This window comes from Triplophysa dalaica, chromosome 19 (assembly GCF_015846415.1).
Source record: "Triplophysa dalaica isolate WHDGS20190420 chromosome 19, ASM1584641v1, whole genome shotgun sequence".
NCBI lineage: Eukaryota > Metazoa > Chordata > Actinopteri > Cypriniformes > Nemacheilidae > Triplophysa > Triplophysa dalaica.
In genome coordinates, this window is record NC_079560.1 from 1,950,675 (window position 1) to 1,971,190 (window position 20,516).

Consider the following 20,516-nt stretch of genomic DNA (forward strand, 5'->3'; position numbering starts at 1 on the left):
AATAGAATAAACATTCATATGTGGATGAAAGTCTGGTGTTTTTCTAACAGTATGTAGACGCAAAAATGTTACACTTGTAGAATTTGCCACATTGTGTCTATTTTGGTATGTTTGGCCCTCTAGTGTTACGAAACAAACTGTTCTTACGCAACATATTGTCAACACAAATATAATCAGTTAAATACATAAAACACTAAACATTACCATACATTTAAACTATATATAATTATCCATATTTCAGAATAACAGTATACACATAAAATATGTATTAACACAAATGTGAATTATGCATGCTGTAACCAAAACAAACAAAATCGAATCCATGTAAAGGCTATTTGACCATCTTCAATGTATAGTCACCTTTAGGTTGCAGAGATGTTGTAGATGTTGTCTTGTCGTGAAAGATAATTATGAAATTGAGGTTAATATGAGTTTACCTTAAATACTATATTTAGTAAAACAATTGTTAACTTTCTAGGAGATTTTCATAATCTGGGGCCAGTTGGATAAACAATGCCGCTTAATTAAGACTGTCTTAAAGAGGCTCAGTCAGGCTTACTTTTCAGATTTCAATTAGCCAAATCTACCCTTTTTACCTAAAGAAAGTTAGGTACATTCTTGAAGAAAAAAAATTGTAAGACTAGTCTAAGCAGTTTATGCGACCGGCCCTGGTCCAAGTCATCCAGGACATAAACCCTACAAAATATATATATATATTTTTGAAAAAGTTTTATGATGAAAAAGGTGGTGGCACAATTATATATCACTTGTTTGTGTGCAATTAAGAAACGAAGCAGCAGTTTAAACATTTTAACAATTTTTATTACAAAATGAGCACATACAAAAAGGATAATGTACAAGCTTTGAAATTAAACCAAATGAAAACGAAACGAAACCCAAAATACATTTTAGCGATGCCACTTTTAAATTCATCATTAGTAGTAGTAATAAATAAGGTACAAAAATTCCACCAAAAGAGAAATCTAACATTTTACACAGACGCTTTTTTTATACTCGACCAGTTATACGTACTAGCAGTCACACCAGCAGGAGGCGCTATTGCTTTAATATGAATGATAAATAGTCTATATTCTGCTAGAAAATCCTCTAGTGAAAAACACCCACGGCACGCGGCACCCCTGTCACTGGCACTTGTAGGACAACTTTAGTATTTAAGTCATTTTTTTGTCGTTTTCGTTTTTTTCAAATGCAAGCAGCAGCAAAAACTCAATTCTCTAATACCGTTAGTAAAACATCTGCACTAGTAACTTTATTTTCTCTATGTAGCTGTATATTTCTATTAAGTCGTGTATATATTCAAACCTGAGAAAACATGCATTTTAAATCTGTTGTGCTTTGTCATACTCTGTTAGTCCTGACCCTGTCCTGCGAGGGTTAAGAGATCGATCCTCAGACAGGGAGAAAGAGAGAGATTGAGAGAAAGACATTTGGAAAGTGAGAAATGATGAATAGATTTCACATGCCCTGGAGACAGAAAAAGAGAGATGAGATGAAGTGAATTAAAAAGATATGGGCACAAGGGAACCTAGTGAATCCTTTACGAAAATAAGCCACAGTAACCATAGTTTAACCATTTGAAGTAAAACAGGTGTTATGCAAATGGTAATCAATCCACCAAATCGGTTACTACAGTTTTACCATGATAAAACCATGGTTAACTTTCTTAAGAACATCTTACATTTGGACAACTTCCAAGGCAGCATGGAGAAGACAATCCCATAAGGCATTGCAACAAGATCAGTGATTAAATGCATCCAATATGGCGAAGAGTGCTTTTTTCAACGCATGTACTTTGAGACTATTTTATTTAGGAAGCCGTTTTAAAAGTCAGCTCATTAGGTTTTGGTACAAAATCACAGAGATTGTGAATTTTTCAGTGACAGAATGTTAACATTAACAGTTTAAGAAAGACGAAGCAGATAAAAACTAGAGAAAAGAGTGCAAGAGCAAAAAGATTGTGGATGTTAACATTAAAAGTTAAAAACTAGCATAGATGAGAAAGATCATGTAAACATTAATAATGTAAGAAAGACTTACACAAAGAGAGAGAGAGAGAGAGAGAGACAGAGATTGTGTTGCCAGAGTGGTTAAAATGATGCCAGTGAGAGGGTGGCCTCGAAAAACTAAGTGCAAACAGGACAGCGAATCAAAACCCCGAATACTCCCACTCCGCTGCCGTGTCTGACCAATCAGCAAGCGGAATGTCAGTAAGGTCACAGCACCAAAGGGAGATACACACACGAACACGACCAACCGCATGCGAAGCATTCCCGCAAACCAACTCAAACATGAGGTAAGAGTTTTAATCATTTTGTGTTATTTCTAAATAAATAAAATATGATTCCATTGCAAAAGAATGAAACTATACAAAATTAAATACGCACCCACGATATCTACAGTTAGTAATAAATTATGATTGTTAAATACTTAAGGCATTTCAACGGACATAACCCTGTGTAAACGATCAACGTGAGCCAACATCTGCCAATCAGCACACGGAACACTGGGGGAGGGGGCCAACACACGGGACGAAGGCCGCAGCCGATTGGTTGAAAAACAAAATAGCATTTGCTACATTTGAAATTATGGCTGGAAGTTTGTGAATTTGTGGCTGTGAATTTGAACCCCGGAGTAAATTAACTACGCATAAAATCAAGGAAAAGGAATAGAAATAATACAAGTGTACATTCACTTTAACTTCTCAAGGAACGAAATTAGACCTTTAAAACTGCGATGGCCATTTCCGTGGTTGCGAACCGTCCCGCCATGCTCACGTGCTGTTGGCGGATGGTCCTCTATCACACAACATTCTACATTGTTGTTCTAGCAATACAGCATAGCAACCACGAGGGCAGACCAGTGACACAAAAAAACACGGTTGGACACGCACAAGCCCCGCCCCCTTCCCAACACTGCACGTTTTAAATACCAATAATAAATACAGTAACCATGGCAGCGCAGCACCAGAGTGAGGCCGGGCACTTCAGCTATGCTCACATGTGCTTTTTTCAGTAGGCATTTAGGGTCAAAGGTCATGGCAGGGTCTCTCGCACACAGCGACGCACTCGCGCACAAGCTACATGAGTCTGATAATGATACAGATCGTCACAGCTTAAAGGAGCTAATACACATTCATGCAATACCACACACGCACGCACCCACACTTCCAGGTGTACCTTTAAAACAATGGCCGAAGCACAGATGCATGCAACTACGACTGCGCCTATCTACACGAATCTATCGATCACAACATTCTCATCCTACGTATGCCTGGAGCGTCTTAGAAGACAACAGCCATCCTCCTGCTGTCTTTGAAATGACTAATTGAAGGTTTTTTTGTTTTGAGTATGTGTTGTGTTTTTTGGCTTTTCTACATGCACCTTCGTGCACAGCGAACCCAGCGACCGGCCCACACGGAACTCTGCAGCAGCGTCAGAAATTGAGACCTTCGAAAACTTTCTTATTTGTAAAACCGTATATATTTCTTAACGTTGTATTCTAGGGCCAGTTGGAGAGACAATTTAAAGTCCCAGTGAACCGGAAGTTGATCATTTTTACTTCCGTATTCCGACATTTCCGAGTGGAAAGGAATTTCAAAGGTGAAAATAAGCTGCCGCGGCTTGCGTTTTTTACCGCAAATTGATTGGATGCTTTGATTTTGAAATAAAGGGGAGGGGTTAGCGGATGCTCCACCCCAGCTCTTTACTTTACGGATCTTCATTTCAGTGCATTTTTAGATTTTAACTGCAGTTTACGAGGGTACGTGAATTTTAAAAAGGAAATCACCCACATTGATAAGCTTTTAACAATAAACGCTCCAATATTTGTAAAATATATGAAAAAATAAGAATTGTCATTTTCAATTTCACTGGGACTTTAACAAAATGATAAAAAGAAAGATTTGGAAGCATAAAATATTAAAAATGTCTGAAAATATATCGCCGTAAAAGTAAAAATAGGGCAAATATTTCTGACACTAAATCGCAGATTTCTGAAAAAACATGTAATGTCACTCGTTCACAAAGTTCTAAATATCCATTAACCCCATGCAGTTTAACTATTACTATTAAATATTCACTCTAAATGCTACCGATAAGTGTGGTTCCGCTCAGCTCCGTTTAACACATTTCTCAGGTTTCGTTTTTCTGTGAACGGAAAATAAAACAGAGAATGTAAAAAAAACACCCGCAGGTTCCGTCTGGGCCCGTCCATGACCAATAAAATAATAACACACACACATAATACACACGTACCAAAACGAGGCTCAAGCGTACATACGGGCACACAAACAATGCTGAAATAGCTCCAGTGTTTAAGACTAAAGCAGTATTGCAGATCAGAAATACAGCGACACACACACACTCCAGCAGCAAGATTTGACAGTGTCTCATCCGCCAAGAGCTCGGTTGTGTACATACGTGTATGTGTGTGTCATTACTCCGTGTGTGTGTGTGTATTGTATGCAAGCTGAGGGTCTTTAGTAAAGTTCATGGCTTAAGGAATTGCACAAATACACACACGTATGCTACGAACACACACGCCACTCCTCGCAACAGACCCTTCAGCTCTACCAGCATGTGTGTGTGTGTTTAGTGTCGGTTATTGTCATTGGCTCAGTAAAGCGTGTGTGTGTTTAGTGCGTATTGGATGGCTCATTGGGTGAAGTTTTAGTGGGGTGTATGATTTTCACACATATGCATGCGTGTAGGTAATATACAGAGTGTGTGTGGATGGCAACCCTGTAAGCGCGGGTTTAGATCGATATCTGTTTGAGATATATGCTGATGTGTTTGTTTAATAAGAGCAAAAGAAGAGCTTGCGTTCCAGCTCTCAGGATGGGAGTTATTTGCTCATGTTTCAGCTCTCGGTCGCGAGTTGTGTTTGGATGTCCACTCTGCAGATGGGACACTTCCGACTGGTGGCCAACCACTGATCCACACATCCCTGATGGAATAAATGCATACAGGGTAACCGCCTGGAGAGAGAGAGAGAGAGAGAGATTTATTATATTATTATAAAAATAGAGTTTATTGTCTATATGCTAATAATTTTCTTGTGGTATTATTAGGGGTAACAACACAATACACGAGTTCACAAAATGAATGTATACCTATATTTTGAATAATTTTTTAATTTAAATACTTTAAGTTTCAATAATATTTAATTGTGAATTGTAAGCCGATAAAAAAAAAGTATAAACATGTCAATCAATTAACAGAAAATGAACAAGTTTTAAAAATGACATTAACTTAAACCGCAACGAGGAAAGAAATAAAGAAAACGATTTAAAGCGTTAAAACACAAAATCACAAAACATTTTACTGTATAATATGTTGATGCAGGTCATGTGTCAGCATGTCATGTTGTAAAAATTGCACACAAACACTAGAGATCTACAATACAATGTCATTTTTTGCAAAACAACACGTAGCCTACCATGATTTACTGATGATGTGTGCTTGTTTTAGTGTATTGTAAACTTATTTTTTATTGAGATGTGTGCTCGGTGAGGTTTTGCCCTCTGGAGTATGCATCCTAAAGTATGTACTATGTAATATGTACTCCACAAAGTGCAGAGCTTCTATAAAGCACACCCTGTGTAGCATGAAGTCTGTGTGGTGTTCTCATAAGTACCAGACTTCTTTAGTGTGTACTCTGCACTGAACCCTGCAGTATACACTACCTGACATCTTCTGCATCCTCCAGCATGGAGAGGCAGATGGTGCATTTCTCATCTACATCAGACTCTTCCTCAACCTCACAGATCTTCACATCCACAGGCTTCCGCTACACAGATAGAGATAGAGAGAGATAGAGAGAGATAGAGAGAGATAGAGAGAGATAGAGAGAGATAGAGAGAGATAGAGAGAGATAGAGAGAGAGAGAGAGAGATAGAAAGAGATAGAGAGAGATAGAGAGAGAGAGAGAGGGAGGTTAGCTTCAGAAAACAGTGATCCTGTTCAATGTGACAATACTTCTTTAGCCCTTTTCGAACGGAATTGGTATAGGGAGGCTCAGATATTACGAATGCATGTTAGCATTTAAGGACATCTGGTTCCATCGCTCCAAAGTCGTTAATATTTTCACGTTTTATTCTTTGAAATAAAACGGCAATTATAACGCGCTTGTGATTTTTTTGAAGCCTAATTGTGTCTTAAAAACGGCGGTTGCTAACAAAGGACTACTTCCTTTGACAGGGACGTTAGACGTCATCCCGCATATAAAGCTCACGAATAATACACATGGGGACAAACCTCTCAAAAAGTAGACGAGGTTTCATTCACGGGTAATTACTTACCAGGTAAGCGAATATTATTGTCTGCTTTAGATGTAATACAATGTGTATACACGATTTAATGTTAAAAAATGCTTAAATCGTGGCACCGCCTCTCTGAAACGCAATGATATTTTAAAAAGCTCATCACTCTGAAAAGTGAAGTGTGCTATGATTTGCCAGGTCACTAGTGCGTAGTGATTGGTCGAATACTGTACGGAAATGTAACGCCTCTTACCATATTCGGAACATCAGGCTGCGCCGGTACAATAAGTTTTTACAAGACCGCCCACCTTACTTACGTATACATTTGGGCGGTCTTAGTCAAATCATACCACTAAGTGACGTACATGCGTGGGGGTGTGGTTACACGAGGCGTTTCAGGCAGGTTTGGGTTTGCATTCGCTTTAGATAAATGCATCTTTTGTTCTGACACTTACATTTTTGCAATTTAACGTGTCTAATACATGCAACGGCAACTTATAACACACCAAAGACACAGAAAAACACGTATTTTTGCCATATGACCCCTTTAAGTGTAGTCTGTTTATAGCATTGTGATAGCTTTTTACTTCAAATAACAAATGTGGTGTTAATTTGTAAAGATTATTTTGAGACAAAACGTGTAAACAACTTTGTTGATCACAGAGCTTATTTTTTGTGATCTTCCAAAAATCGATGGGAAAAATGCATCGGGTTTCGATGGAAACCAGCGCGGTGCTTACTTCCGAGTTAGCCTACAAGAATACGTCATCTCGGAGTTGTTGGAAGGTATGGATATGACCAAGCACACTAAATACTATCAAAACACTTCAGCACAGCTTCCATTATTCGCGAACAGTGAATAGAACCTTGAAATTGATTCTTATTCATCAAGAAATCCTTGAAGATTTATGAGCCCGCCAAATAACAGATGACAATTGCACGGGACTAATATTATCGCAGGACCTCTGTGCTTGTCAAAACATGGCAGGTAATTTGCGGGGGAATATTTCAATTACTTTACAAATTACAGACGATTCGCGCGGGATTAAGATCAGAGACAATCTCTGCAATTATTACAAATGATTAGATGTCTCAGGTAAAAATAATTCTATGCGATTTTAAAATGATTCTGCCATTGTTGTTGTTCCAGGGTTGTGTGTGTGTTTACCTTCTTGTATTTGTGAGGGAAGGTGAATCTCTCTATGGTGGTCTGCACGGCCCCTCGACTCACGCTTCCCAATCGATCTTCTAACTGCAGCAGTTCCTGCAAATAATCACAGGATAAAAACTCAGTGTCGAGTGAAGAAATGTGCGCGGAGAAGCTTTTTACTCTTACTTTTACTGTAACAAGAGATCATTTTTTTTAGGATAAAATTCATGAAACCATCATCCGCAAAACTAGACCCGAAACAGTGATCAATGTTCATAAACGAACTAAACTGTGTTTTCTGATGTGAAATGGATTAATGTTGTATTAATCCAGTGATAGAAAAAAAAGTTTCGTGAATTGTCAGAAAAGGGAAACCATAAAATGCAAAGAGATAAAAGGTGAGTGAGTACTGTAAATATATGTTCACTTGTATAATGCATTACATGCTTTAAACGTCAAGACATAAAAACTATTTTAAATGACATCAAACAATCCTTAAAGTAAGCTAACACAACTAAAAAGATCTTTCTCATTGTCTGGTTGTTATTATAACAAATATATCTTTTAACACCATGTGCTATAATAGCGTGGGGCCTTTGGATATTGTTGTGGACAGCAGGGTGAGCCTTTGAGCCAAAAAGATTACAAAATACACAAATAAACAAAACAAATCTTGCACAAAATGAGTTTACACAAGGCTGAATGTTTAAAAGTGTGTAACCTCGTAGCTCTCTCGAACAGCAGAAGAGTGTCGACCGGGACTCAAGCTCTGGAGCGCCAGCAGGTGGAGCTGTGGATACGGATAGTTCCTTATCTCATGAACAACCTGCAGAAAACACAACATACAGAACACACTCAATACATGCGCTGTATGCATAAGACACACTCCTTAGTGCACACAAACACTCACCACATGTGTCGATCCGTTGCTCCTGGGGATGTGATGCATTCTGGGGGATGCCAGGTAATGCTGGTACGGCTGAGGAATCTGCTGCAGTGGGTACTGATGAGGAATACCTGCATCCACACTCAGATCCCTACAAACACGCAAACATTTCATTCAAGAACACAAACATCAGCACGAGCAGATTTTGTACCATTTTTTGTGCATTACTCACCAGTCTGTGCCTTCCGCCAGATATCTGGGCTGCTGTGGGATTGGCTGTGGTACGTGAAGAGGCGGGACATATTCATATCCTGGGCGTAACCTGTTTGTGTTCAGCGGGACCCTCTCCTGTGTACGTCTGTGGAGACACACAGCCATATAAAAAACAGATTCTAGAATCCATTCAGAACCCGACAGAATAAGCTGAACATGTGTTGTATCTACCTGCGCTGCAGTAACTGTTGCTGGATGAGGTATTGCTGCTGTAAGGCCTGAGGTAGGAAAGGGGGCGGGACTTCCTGGTACTGAGGCGGGGCGAGGGGAGGGGGTGGGAACTCGGCAGGCAGGGGCGTCGCTGTAGCAGCCAGGTGAAAATGCCGGCAGGAGGTAGCATGAGTATGCTGGTGCCTGCTAAAATGTGCTCCTGTACAGGGCAACCAATCACAGAAGAGAGTCCACACACGTTTATCACTTTAAACACATTCATTGGATGAGGCTTTACAACATATGAAGTATTATTTATTCAGCTAGCACAGAAAAGTGAATATAATAGCTTCCAATACAAGCCACATAAAAAGAGTGTGGTATAGTATAGTGTTTACTGAAGTAAACTTAGACTTTAGTGTTTTTAAATACTAAAGCCTACTGTACCAGTATTTGCTACATTTGATCAATTCATAGTTGAGAGAATAGAATACGATTAGTATACACTATGGAGTTCACTAATTCAGTATTTTCCACTTTTCTTGATAACTTGGTACTAGCCACCCGTGTCGTGAAAAAAGAAAAATGTTGCATGCTTTTCTACTGAAGAGTTTATTGGCAAAAACAGATAAACACCATTTCTAAAATCCTTTTTTATTATGATATCATGTGTTTTTGTGTGTTAGTTAGCTGCATTTTTTTCGAAGTTCGATCCAGATAAATTAAAATGCACAATAAAACATTCCTTCAGAGTTACCCGTTTTTGCAAATGAAAACTTCATATCTTCATTTATGATGATTTTACATCAAAAACAATAAACAGAGTGGCCTTAACTAAAGTATTTTGTATAGTACCGTGGTAGATTTTCGTACCTTATGAATCATTAACCATAGTTAATCTATATTTTTAACTTAAAAGATTTGATTTGCAGCGAAACGATAGTAACCAAAAATATATGAGAACTGGTAAAAAAATAAGGTCCTTTTTTATCTTATTGAAAAAGTGCAACAACAGTGGATTTTATTGCCCTGCAACATATATTAAATTACATGGTTACCACGGCAACCACTTTTACTATAATAAAACCACGGTCCCGAGGGCCTGCTAGGAACTAACAACCAACGTCATGACAGCGTGATGTTATCATCATCAAAACATCAACCAGACTTCACGCTGCATTATATTACCTGTTGTGTGTACTGAAGTCAGCTGTGTGACACCTGCTCAATCTAACGACCCATATTACATCAGTTAGGACACTGTGTGACCACACATCCAACTCATCTTGATCCTATAGGATCATGTGTGCTTTACCCTAAGAGAAAATACATTCCACCTAACCTCCTCAATCATATCTGACTGTGATCCTGTTCAAAGTCAGGGTGAAATAAACAAATGATCATTCTAATTGTTTTACACACTGCTAAAATATTTATTACAAATGTTTTATCCGTGCACATCATTATTTTTAATTAATTTGCACTTGTAATCGTTAATCAAAAACGTTATCCTTCTGCCCCTCTCTAAGCGACTTCTGTTCAGGAGGAAGGACGCGAGGGCGGGGCTACAATGACTGACAGATTATAAACTGACGTTTGATCTTTTACCATTTAACGATCCAATCAGTTGTCAGGTGTTGAAATCAAGTCCCGCCCTGCATTTTTTTCTCATTTCAGAAGTCAATCCCTTGAGTATATGTCACAATACGCAAAAAAAGACAATCGCTTCTTCAGTTTCATGTAGACTTTAAGAGTTCTTACAGCAGTGCCCAAAGGTGATGACCAACTTTGAAAAACTTACGTGTTTGCCTTTTATTCAAATATTTATAAAACGTATGCAAGATTTTCGATGCATGTTATGTAATTGTTTTGGAGTGTAAACTGAAAAATTCAGTAAAAAAGACAACAATTGTTAGCTGGAGGCAGCGACAAAAATTTACAGTAAAATAAAATTGTTTCCTGTAATATTACAGGATAGAAGGATATTTAATAAATAGATTTCCCTTTTTTCTTGTAAATTTGCTGACCTCTGCAGATAAAAAAAAAATCCTGATTTCTGGGCGCCAGAAATAAACAGTTAAATAAAGATTATCCCTGTAAAATAACAAGTCCAACGTTTTTCTTTTAAATTTACTTTTTTTGTAATTTTATATTTTTGAAGCATATTTCAAAATCATAAAAAAACAGTAATAAAAAATACTTAACAAACAGACAAACAAAGGTTGACTGCTGTTATCAAAACTATTTTTTTATAACCGATAATACTTTACTCAACAGCGGCTTTATTACCTGCAAAGTTAATTTTTTTTCAATTTCTTCCATTAAATTATAAAAAATCTAATTCTATATAAAAATATTCTCTGATATGCTGTGGTTTGTCTATTTGCCAAAAATTGTCTAATAACATCTTCAAATTTTTTATTCATTTTGTAACATATGATATATATCGGGCATTAAGAGCAAATACTGTACATTTTGGCCACTAAGGTATTGGAGGAAATGACACGAGTTTATCAGATCTTCATTGTGTATGAGCAGTCAAACACAGATTACGTGATGGACGTGACGTACACAGATGGGCCAGGGGGGGATTGGGGGGCTTGTGGAGGTGTAGGAGGACACGAGGTTGAATTGTGGCTTTAGGAGGAAAGGGGGATGGGAGAGGATAGAGAACTGAAGAGAGACGGTCAGTAAACAGCTGCTCTTCAAAGTTTCTATTTCAGCCCTTCAGCTGTCCAGCAAACACACACACACACACACACAGTCAATTACTTCTTACCACAATTCAGCAAAGAACTTGGTTTGGTGAAAGCCATAAAAATCCTATTTTTTTTTTATGCAAGTGTTTTACATTTGATGATCTGAAATGGTTTAATGTAAATAATGTGGTCAGGTTTTTGTGTATAATGACCTCTGAACTCTTTAAATGGCCATTGGAGGAAATGGATTTCTGCCATAGCTGAGGTACGTTTGTGTGTATTATAGTTTCGGCTTATGCACTTTAGGTAATAAAGTCCTCAGATCACCATGTCACAAAGTGACAAAACTTTGTTTGATTTCAAACTTTGTGTGTTATGTTCCACAATGTGCCAGAATGAAAATACAATGGATGTTGACCCAAGAGATCATAAGAGACAAAACTAAATGTTAACAACTTTTAACAAAGTCACTCATGTTTCAAAGTTTAATGTGTTAATGTTTATGAAAATGATGCTGAAAAGTCGAAATATGCTGAAATATGGATTCAGCCATTTACTTTCCCCATTACTGGTAAATTCAGTATTTTGACAGAGTCGTGTTATGTGGTTGTGCGGCTCTTTAAATGCTATTTTCCGCCAGGGTTACAGCGAGGACATCTTGTCTCGTAAAGGTCTGGAAGAAGAATTTTAAACGCTTGTAGTGTTTTGCCCTGCAGGAGTTGAAAATACATGCTCGCTTTGTGCAAAAGATGAAATTCTCTCAGTGCACAAGTGCCGGACTCTTGATGTAGAATTGTTCTTGTCTTATTTGACACCACCCTTGGAGAACGGAACAAAACAGGCGATTTTCTCGGTGGGAAATATTCCCCAAGGCTCAGAAAATTCAAGCAAAACTCTTCGATCAGCAGAAACTCGTGGAGCGTGCGTCACACCACCTGAATTCTAATGATCTTCCTCTGCGTTCCTCGAAAACCAATGGACGGATTTGAGCAAAAATATTGATCCGTGACCATCTAATAGACTCGTAGCGTAGATTGGTCTTTGTAAAAAGCTTGTCTTTGTGTGTCCCTCACATGCAACACAAACATCTCATTTATCTGGAATTAATATGCACTTATTGATCGACCCAAAAAAATCTTCATCATTAGTAATAAAGGTCATCGTCTGAAGGTCAAGCAGCACAGCTCAAAGATTGAGTTTATTTATACCTCCAATAATTTGGCTGAAAATGTCATTTACACCCCATACAAAATAGTGTATTACGCAGGAAATGTTCACCAATGGAATTTAATATTTTGGGTGCCTTCTTGATTCTGATTCATTATCCCTTACAATGAAGCGTTTAAATATTTCTTTAAAAAATTCTGGTCGACACAGAATGACCATGCATGAAATATCAATTTCTGCTAGTTTGATAATAATTTAAGTTTTTATTAGGATTCATAAAGTTAATAATATACGTTTAAAGGCTATTGAACGCAAGGTGTAAAACAGAATAAGGGTAAGTAAACAGAGTCACCAGAACATACATTTGACATATTACATGTATTCGTATGAAAATAGTACAGTTTTGTCCTGATTTAAGACCTAACGTCCTGTTTTTAAGTCAATACTTTTGACACACAATAGGGCTTTTCACACTTGCAATCGGTTATTCTTAACCCCAGGTAAACCGAATCCTGTTTCACGTTTCACACGGATTATAATTTACCAGGGGTTAAGGGATAAACCTGGGTGTTTGTAACCTGATGTTTGCATATTTGGGGTGTCAACAGTCATGTAAGGGATAATGTACAGGCCAGCTGTTGTTACACGAAGTGGAGGGTCTTGTTTCACACTGAAAGGGCTTATTTTGTTATAAAAGCCCGCTGCTTGTACATTATCCTGCTTATTACACAGCTACTTGTCACATGTGAAAAAAAATGGACTTGAAATGCGAATTTGACATATTTTATTAGCTAATTTTTACCGAATGCAGAACTCCCGCGGGGAAAAGCAGTTTACTTTCGGTTTCAAGGGAAGAAAAATGTTTCAAATGTCACGAACACTCAATTTGGTTTAATTATTTGTAAATATAATGTCATATTTGATTAAAAGACATTTTATATTTAATTTTGTGTAATATTAAACTGCATCTTTCAAAAAGATTTGGAGCATGCGGGTTGCTGGGTGTTATTCGTTTGGAGCGGTCGTTATCTGTGATTTTTACACGACTCATTTGAATGCTTGATTCTGATTGGCCAATCGCGACAAATATTTTCAAATAACCGCTCAAAACTGATAACATCCTTTAACCCGGATGATGCAAATAATTTTGAGAGGGGCAGTTTAATATTTCACAAAAATGCATCATAAATATGTCTTTAAATAGCATATGATGATATATTTACAAACGATTAAACCAATTTGCTTGTTTGTGACGTTTGAACGTCATTTCTTACTTTAAAACCAAAAGTAAACGGCTTTTCCTCACGGAAGGTGTGCATTCGGTAAAAATGAGCTAATAAAACATTTTAAATTCATATTTTATGTAAAAAAAAAAATCTTTGCCAAGTAGCCCGTGGGATAACGTACAAGCAGCCGGCTGTTATCACATAATAAGGTCCCGATTAAACTGTCGTGTCTTATTTCTGCGATAACAACCAGCTGCCTGTACATTATCCCTTACATAACTCTTAGAATGTCTCAACTGACCAATCAGAATGAAGTATTCCCAAATGCCGTGTAATAAGATTATCTAAATACTGCGTTGGCCCTTTAAATAACCGAATACTTTGCTGTTCCGCATTCGGGGGAAAATGACGCCTCACAAATACTTTTTGGCTGTTTTAAGCCTCCTGAGACGTAAACTCAAGGATTGTTTCGGTGACTGTACACAGCTCATGAAATGAGCAAGGCGCTGTTCAGTTTTTGATTGGGTGTCCGTTGCTAAGCATCTGGTCATATCATTCTAGCCCCACTTCGTTTCACACGGCACACATTGGCACCGCAATGCCCGGTTGACCCTGCAAAAGCAGTGCTAACCCTGATACAGAGCAGGGTTTCATAACCCTGGGTAAAATAATAGCCCCGCTTCAAAATTACAAGTGTGAAATGTTGGTTTACCCGGGGTTTAGAATGAAGATAACCCGGGGTTCAGCGCAGTGTGAAAAGTCCTGTAGTTTCTATATTTTCTTTAACTCAAACCAGAAGAGATGTGCTTGAACAAATGAGAAAGACAGATACGCTGCTGCAGAGAGTGAAATGCAGATGGGATGTGTGGGACACTACTTTGCCTCCATGTTTGTGAGTGTACTTGGGTAAAACATTCCTATGAGTCACTCTGGCAAGAGGGAGGAGCCGAGATATGACTGGAGGAGGAGCCAAAGGCAGTAGAGTGAAGTGGGAGGGGTTTGAAGGTGCGACACATGGAAAACAGCAGAAAGCACACTGAGGGTTAAGGGAAAAACTACAGTCTTTATTGGAAAATATTAGAGTGAGCGGAACTGTGTGATCATAATAATAATAATAATAATCGTTCCATGCAAATAAAGAGCAAAGGCAAGGCCCGACCATGCTCCATATAGTTAACATAACAGAAGCAGCATCCAATGGGTAGATGTGTGTGCTACAGAATGTCAGTACAGCAGAACATCTCTACACAAAGATACATTGGAATTTGCTGTTCAATGTTTGGAAAAGAAACAATAAAAACAGTAAAATAAATAAACATGATCATGCATTATAGCCTAGTACAGGAAACAGAAGAACCACAACCAAAGAAAGAGACATATTTCAACTAAGAGGACTTCTACAGTGCACTTCTAGTGATCCCTGTTAAGTGGATGACGTTTGCGCTCGCGCGGCGTAAGGAACGCTGGTCGATACCGCCGGGCTTTTGCTGCTTAAGATGTGCAGCGGGATGTTAAATCAAATGAGGATCAGTTTGAGAGGTGTCGGGTTAAAGTGTGCCAGTGAACGGAGGTTACCTGACAGACCAATTTGGTATTGACCGGTTAACTCTTTGCCTGCCGTTGAAAGGATTATTCATCATCTATGACACGATGCATCCACAGTATTTTTCCAGTTGTACACGTTTATTTGGTAGGGGGCGCTAAAATGCATCTTGTAAAATACAAGCAAAAACTTTTGAGAATAGGAGATTTGAATCTGCTCAGGTTCAAGGCTATTTTAGTTTACGAAGATTAAACGTTTCTTTTTTTATTGAAGTCCAAAATGATTGGAAAAAGTTTAAACGATACATGGAAATGTTGCCTCAGAAATAAACTGAAGTTTAAAGCCCTCTCATTATAATATTAATTGATTTTATTAATTGTGATAATAAACAAACTATTTTTGTTGCTAAACCTTTTACTAAAATTAATCTAAAAATAAAAGCCAATTACATTTAATAAAAACTTAAAACAAATGTATATCTCTGATCTGGCTTAATTTTATATAAAACAATATCACATTGAGGCTAAGTGGCCATTACTTTTCTGTACTTTTGCTATATTAAATAATTACAATTAAAATGTAGTGATGCCATGATTGTTTTTTGATTAAAAATGCAGGTGCTGGTTGACATCTTAAAAAAACATTAGCAGGCAAAGAGTTAAAAGACATTTTAGGAAGAAACTGGATCATTAACAAAATAGTCGTTTACATCATTACATAAAGTAAACAGTTTTCTAGCATTAGCTTCTCTCTTGAAGGCACATTATCCATAATTGACTTGAAATAGCAGCATGTCTACATTTCTCCTGAATTACACTTCAGGGATCAATAAAGCTCAGCTGAGTAATCTGTCAGTCTGACTACACTTCCATTTACTCCCTGTGTATGTAAACTGTAACTATAGACAAAATATACATTATATATACACTATATGTACAGGAGAAAGTTCATCCAAAAATCTACATTCTAATTCATATAGAGTTATTGTTTATCATGTAACACAAAACACGTCATCATCAGTTCATAGAGAATTTAGCTCTAAGGCTACAAAAAGACACTTATGGAATCTCAATTTAAATGTTTTCATAAGAAATGGAGCTTGACAAATGTCACTATAAACTGTTGGTGTTCCACCAAATAAAAATACAGGATTTAAGATGAGCGTGAGCAAATAATTAAACAAGAACGATCATTTTGGGATGAACTTTAGACAGGATAGATTTCATTTGATTTAAAGCATTTACGGGATGGTCTCGGGAAGCAAATCCCAGCGTGTGCAGGGTCACCTAGGGCGATATTGATCTGAACCCTATATAAATGATGAGAAGGAACTAATGCATTAGTTATGTTTCTCCAGTAAACATTTATCAAAATTTCAGCCAAATCACACCGGCACACCCCCCCTCCTCCCCCACAGAGAAACAGGAAAGACAGACGTGCGTTTAGGGGGTCGATCAAGCCCGGCTATGATCGCGCGAGAGGCCAACTCATCCACTTGACAGAAATTTACAGCAAAAATGTTGGTCTACCCACACGGAGAATGACACAGATCACAATGGCAGTCGTAAAAAAGCTAAATGCTACAATGAGTTGTTATTTTCGTCAAAGCAACAATGAGCATTTAAAAAACATAAGGAGACAGGAGACTTCTTCTAGTGAAGAGAGTGTTATTCTGCAGTCGGTTACACAGGAAGATATATTGGATGAGTGAGAGTTTGTTTGTAATGTCGTCTTCAGATGGAAAGAGAGGGAATGAGGAAGAGGGATTCACAACACAGCTAGATGCAGGGCAGGCAGAGGCTATAGCACAGCGACGGCGGGTGATCGTTAGATACACAATGGAAGGGAACAGAGCTCTGAAATAATGCGGTATGTAGAATCTGCCCCCAGACTATGGAACAAGGAAAAAAATAGAAACAAAATACAAGCACAATCAATGAAACCGTAGGTGCCAGGGCATGGCTACAAAATGCATTACTACTATTTTTTTATTATTACACAAACACACACGTGTTGTATATGGATGCATCTTCTTTTTTTTTTATTGGTGCATCCGCATGGCAATACAATGCATACTACGAAGAATGTTATGACATGTTATACACTTTTAGTGGTGTAGAATGGCTAAAATTGCACGTGCAATTTAATATCATATTTAAAGCACACATACTGTATAGATACGTCTGTTTTTTTCTATCCAGACATGGCTGCCACGCTGGGCTTTAAGATCCGTGCGCTTCTTTCAACACATTAAATCAAACATTAAACACCGCATATGTATATGCATATGTGATATGTATAAACACGTTAGTATTTAACCTATTTTGTCTATAATGTTACACAAGGCGGTTAAAATAAGGAGCAGGTTCAGCTGAGGATATTTGTGCCACTGCAGCTGCTGAAGCCATGTTTAATTATTCATAAACAAAACCGCACACGGCGGAGCGGATGTACGGGAATGTAACGGAACGCGTTACCGACACTAAATAAAACGCTCTTTTTATACCCAGCGAACCTGTCTGCGATGTTTTTGCACTGTGCGCACGCGTTTGACGCGTAATTGGACAGCTTCGGGTTTTTTTAGCGACAGGCACGTCGCGTATATACAGAGGCAGATGAACGAATAAAGACGTCAATTCTATGTGAAATATACAGCGTCCTTGAATGAAACGACGGCGTTGCGCATTGTCCAATTGGCGATCATTTATATTGCAAAACATATAATGTGCGTAATATAAGAGTATGTATAACGTCAGGTGTACATCACATTATCGATATGCCGTATTAAGTTAAACAACTGATGGTATTGCACAGCCTCCGTGTTTATGTCGCAAAGACGTACGCGACGCATCGGAAGGCCGGCAGCCTTTGATCGCATCCGCGCGTCCGAGCGACCCAACATCATACATAAAAGTCAGTCGCGCGAGGGAATAAAGCAACATTTACCTCTACTTCTCACGGAACCGAAGACGGGAAGAACCAGATATCCGACGTGGACTAACACCATCCTGGCTCCTTTGTTGGTGTGCTGCCCATGGACACCTTCGCCTTCCAATACAAGACCATTCAAAACGGAGCCCGGACGCCAGCTGCACCGCACACAAAGAGATTTACAGCCAATGAGCGAGCTGCGTGCCGCTTCCTGTGGCTCCGGACGCAGCCAATAGGATGGGTCGGCACGGCGGCGAGTCTTTTGTGAATTAGCTGCGGGCGGGGCTTGGGCTCAGAGCGTGCGCGCAGGACGCGGCGGATACGCGCAGCTTCAGAAACGCGTCCACGGATTCGTATGCTATGACGTCAGTGTGTACATATTGATTAATGTGGACATACGTGATAGACGGAGATGAGAACCAAATATGACCTTTATTTGTACCCTGTGTCAGATCACGGGGATGAACATATTGATATTAAACTATTTTCTACTATTTCGGATAGAAATGATCAGTTTGGTCATACAAATTATTTCTGTGAGGAACTCATACCTTTTTAGAGTTTTCATTTTATTTTCCTATATACACCCCCATAGCACACATACATATGGCTTACATCTATTTGACGTCTGCATTTATATCTGCAAGACATCTGGAATACATAGTTTGCTCATCTGCAATACGACTCGGAGATATCAGCTGTCAGACGTCATGTAGACATCTAGAAGACGTCTGTAAGATGTTTATGATTTAGAATGGATGTAAAGCTGCTCTTTCTAAGATGTTTAGCAGATGATTTACGCAGCAGATCTCCAGATCTTTAGCAGACGTATTACAGACGTTCAGACATCTCCGAGACGTATTGTAGATGAGCAAACTAAGTATCGCAGATGTCTTGCAGATGTAAATACAGACGTCAAAAAGACTTAAGCCAGATGGATTGTGCTATCTGGGCACATATTCTGTTTGCTCAACCATATGCTATGTGTGTTGGTGTTTTCTCGCTTATTGGTTGGAATAAGAACGCAATGTTCAAAAGTGGCTACAGATATGGACAATAAACATGATGGAGAGACGTTTCTTTTCTGAACCATAACATCGAAAGTATTTATGGAACCTATAGGATCTATATGTGGGGGAAAATCAAGAATGATACTGCATATGCTTAGTCCATAACAATCCATAACACGATTCTGGTACTATATGTAAAGATTTATATGTTTTTAATTTCACTCATCAGGTGTCTGTGGTCAGTGACAGAAAACAATAAAACTGAAGCTATGTTGAAATTCTTTATTCTGCACTTTTTTTTTTCTCTAACAGTTTTGTTCAAAATTTCTGAAGTTAAGGTCAACGTATATTTTATTTAGTATTTCAATTTGCGATTTAAATCCTTTTTGAAACCGAGTGATTGAGAGAATCACAGACAGACTGACATACACTGTTGGTCATAAAGGGGGTTGGTGTCTTTGAAAGACTATACAGTCCATATGTCAGCCTTTACCCCTCCTGATGCCCCTTCCCCCGAACACACACAAACACACACACACACAAACACACACACACACACAAACACACACACACACACACGAGCTGGTCTGAGCTGTGATTATCTGTGCTCCTTCTGTTCATACTTCTCACCATGACACCCAGTAAAAACCCTCACACTGCTTCTCTCTGTCTCTAAAGATAAAGAAACGCTACTCATTTAACATCAAATACTGCTCTCGCTATATAATCATCTTTATTTTTTTAATGAATTCATTAAAAATAAGCACAAAAACTATTATCCATATTCTCACAAGTCACATTTTAAAATAAGAACGGATCTTGAAAACCAAAGCAAGCTCCTTCCACCTGACCAAACTTCAGACAATAATGCACAAATGTCTGAAGATCAGTTGTTCCACTAATATTTCATAATTTTAGTGTCAAGTCTTATATATAGATTATCAAGGAGATATGCAAGTAAACGTAAGAACAGAGAAGGCTGTGATTGGTTAAATGTTCCAGTTGTGATAATATTTTCCAGCATTTATTCTTCTTTGGTAATGACGTTTAATGGCAATACAATTTTTCTCGTTAGTTCATTGTGCGTTAACTAATGACGTCAACTTTTGATTATAAAATTGTATTAGTTCATTCTAAAATGAACATGAACAAATATTAAGAAATGCGGTTGAAGTATTGTTCATTGGTAGTTCATGTTGAC

General features: G+C 38.2%; 1 protein-coding gene across 1 annotated transcript; it reads right to left on the reverse strand.

The window, feature by feature from the left end:
* Positions 1–806: 806 nt before the first annotated feature.
* On the reverse strand, positions 807–18,654 carry ark2ca (arkadia (RNF111) C-terminal like ring finger ubiquitin ligase 2Ca). Its single transcript, XM_056731077.1, has 8 exons — positions 18,321–18,654; positions 8,761–8,959; positions 8,549–8,674; positions 8,341–8,467; positions 8,152–8,256; positions 7,449–7,544; positions 5,705–5,808; positions 807–4,996 (listed from the first exon to the last, which is right to left on the reverse strand). The coding sequence occupies exons 1-8, from the start codon at positions 18,379–18,381 to the stop codon at positions 4,879–4,881; spliced, it is 936 nt and encodes a 311-aa protein (XP_056587055.1). The 5' UTR covers positions 18,382–18,654; the 3' UTR covers positions 807–4,878.
* Positions 18,655–20,516: the final 1,862 nt, after the last annotated feature.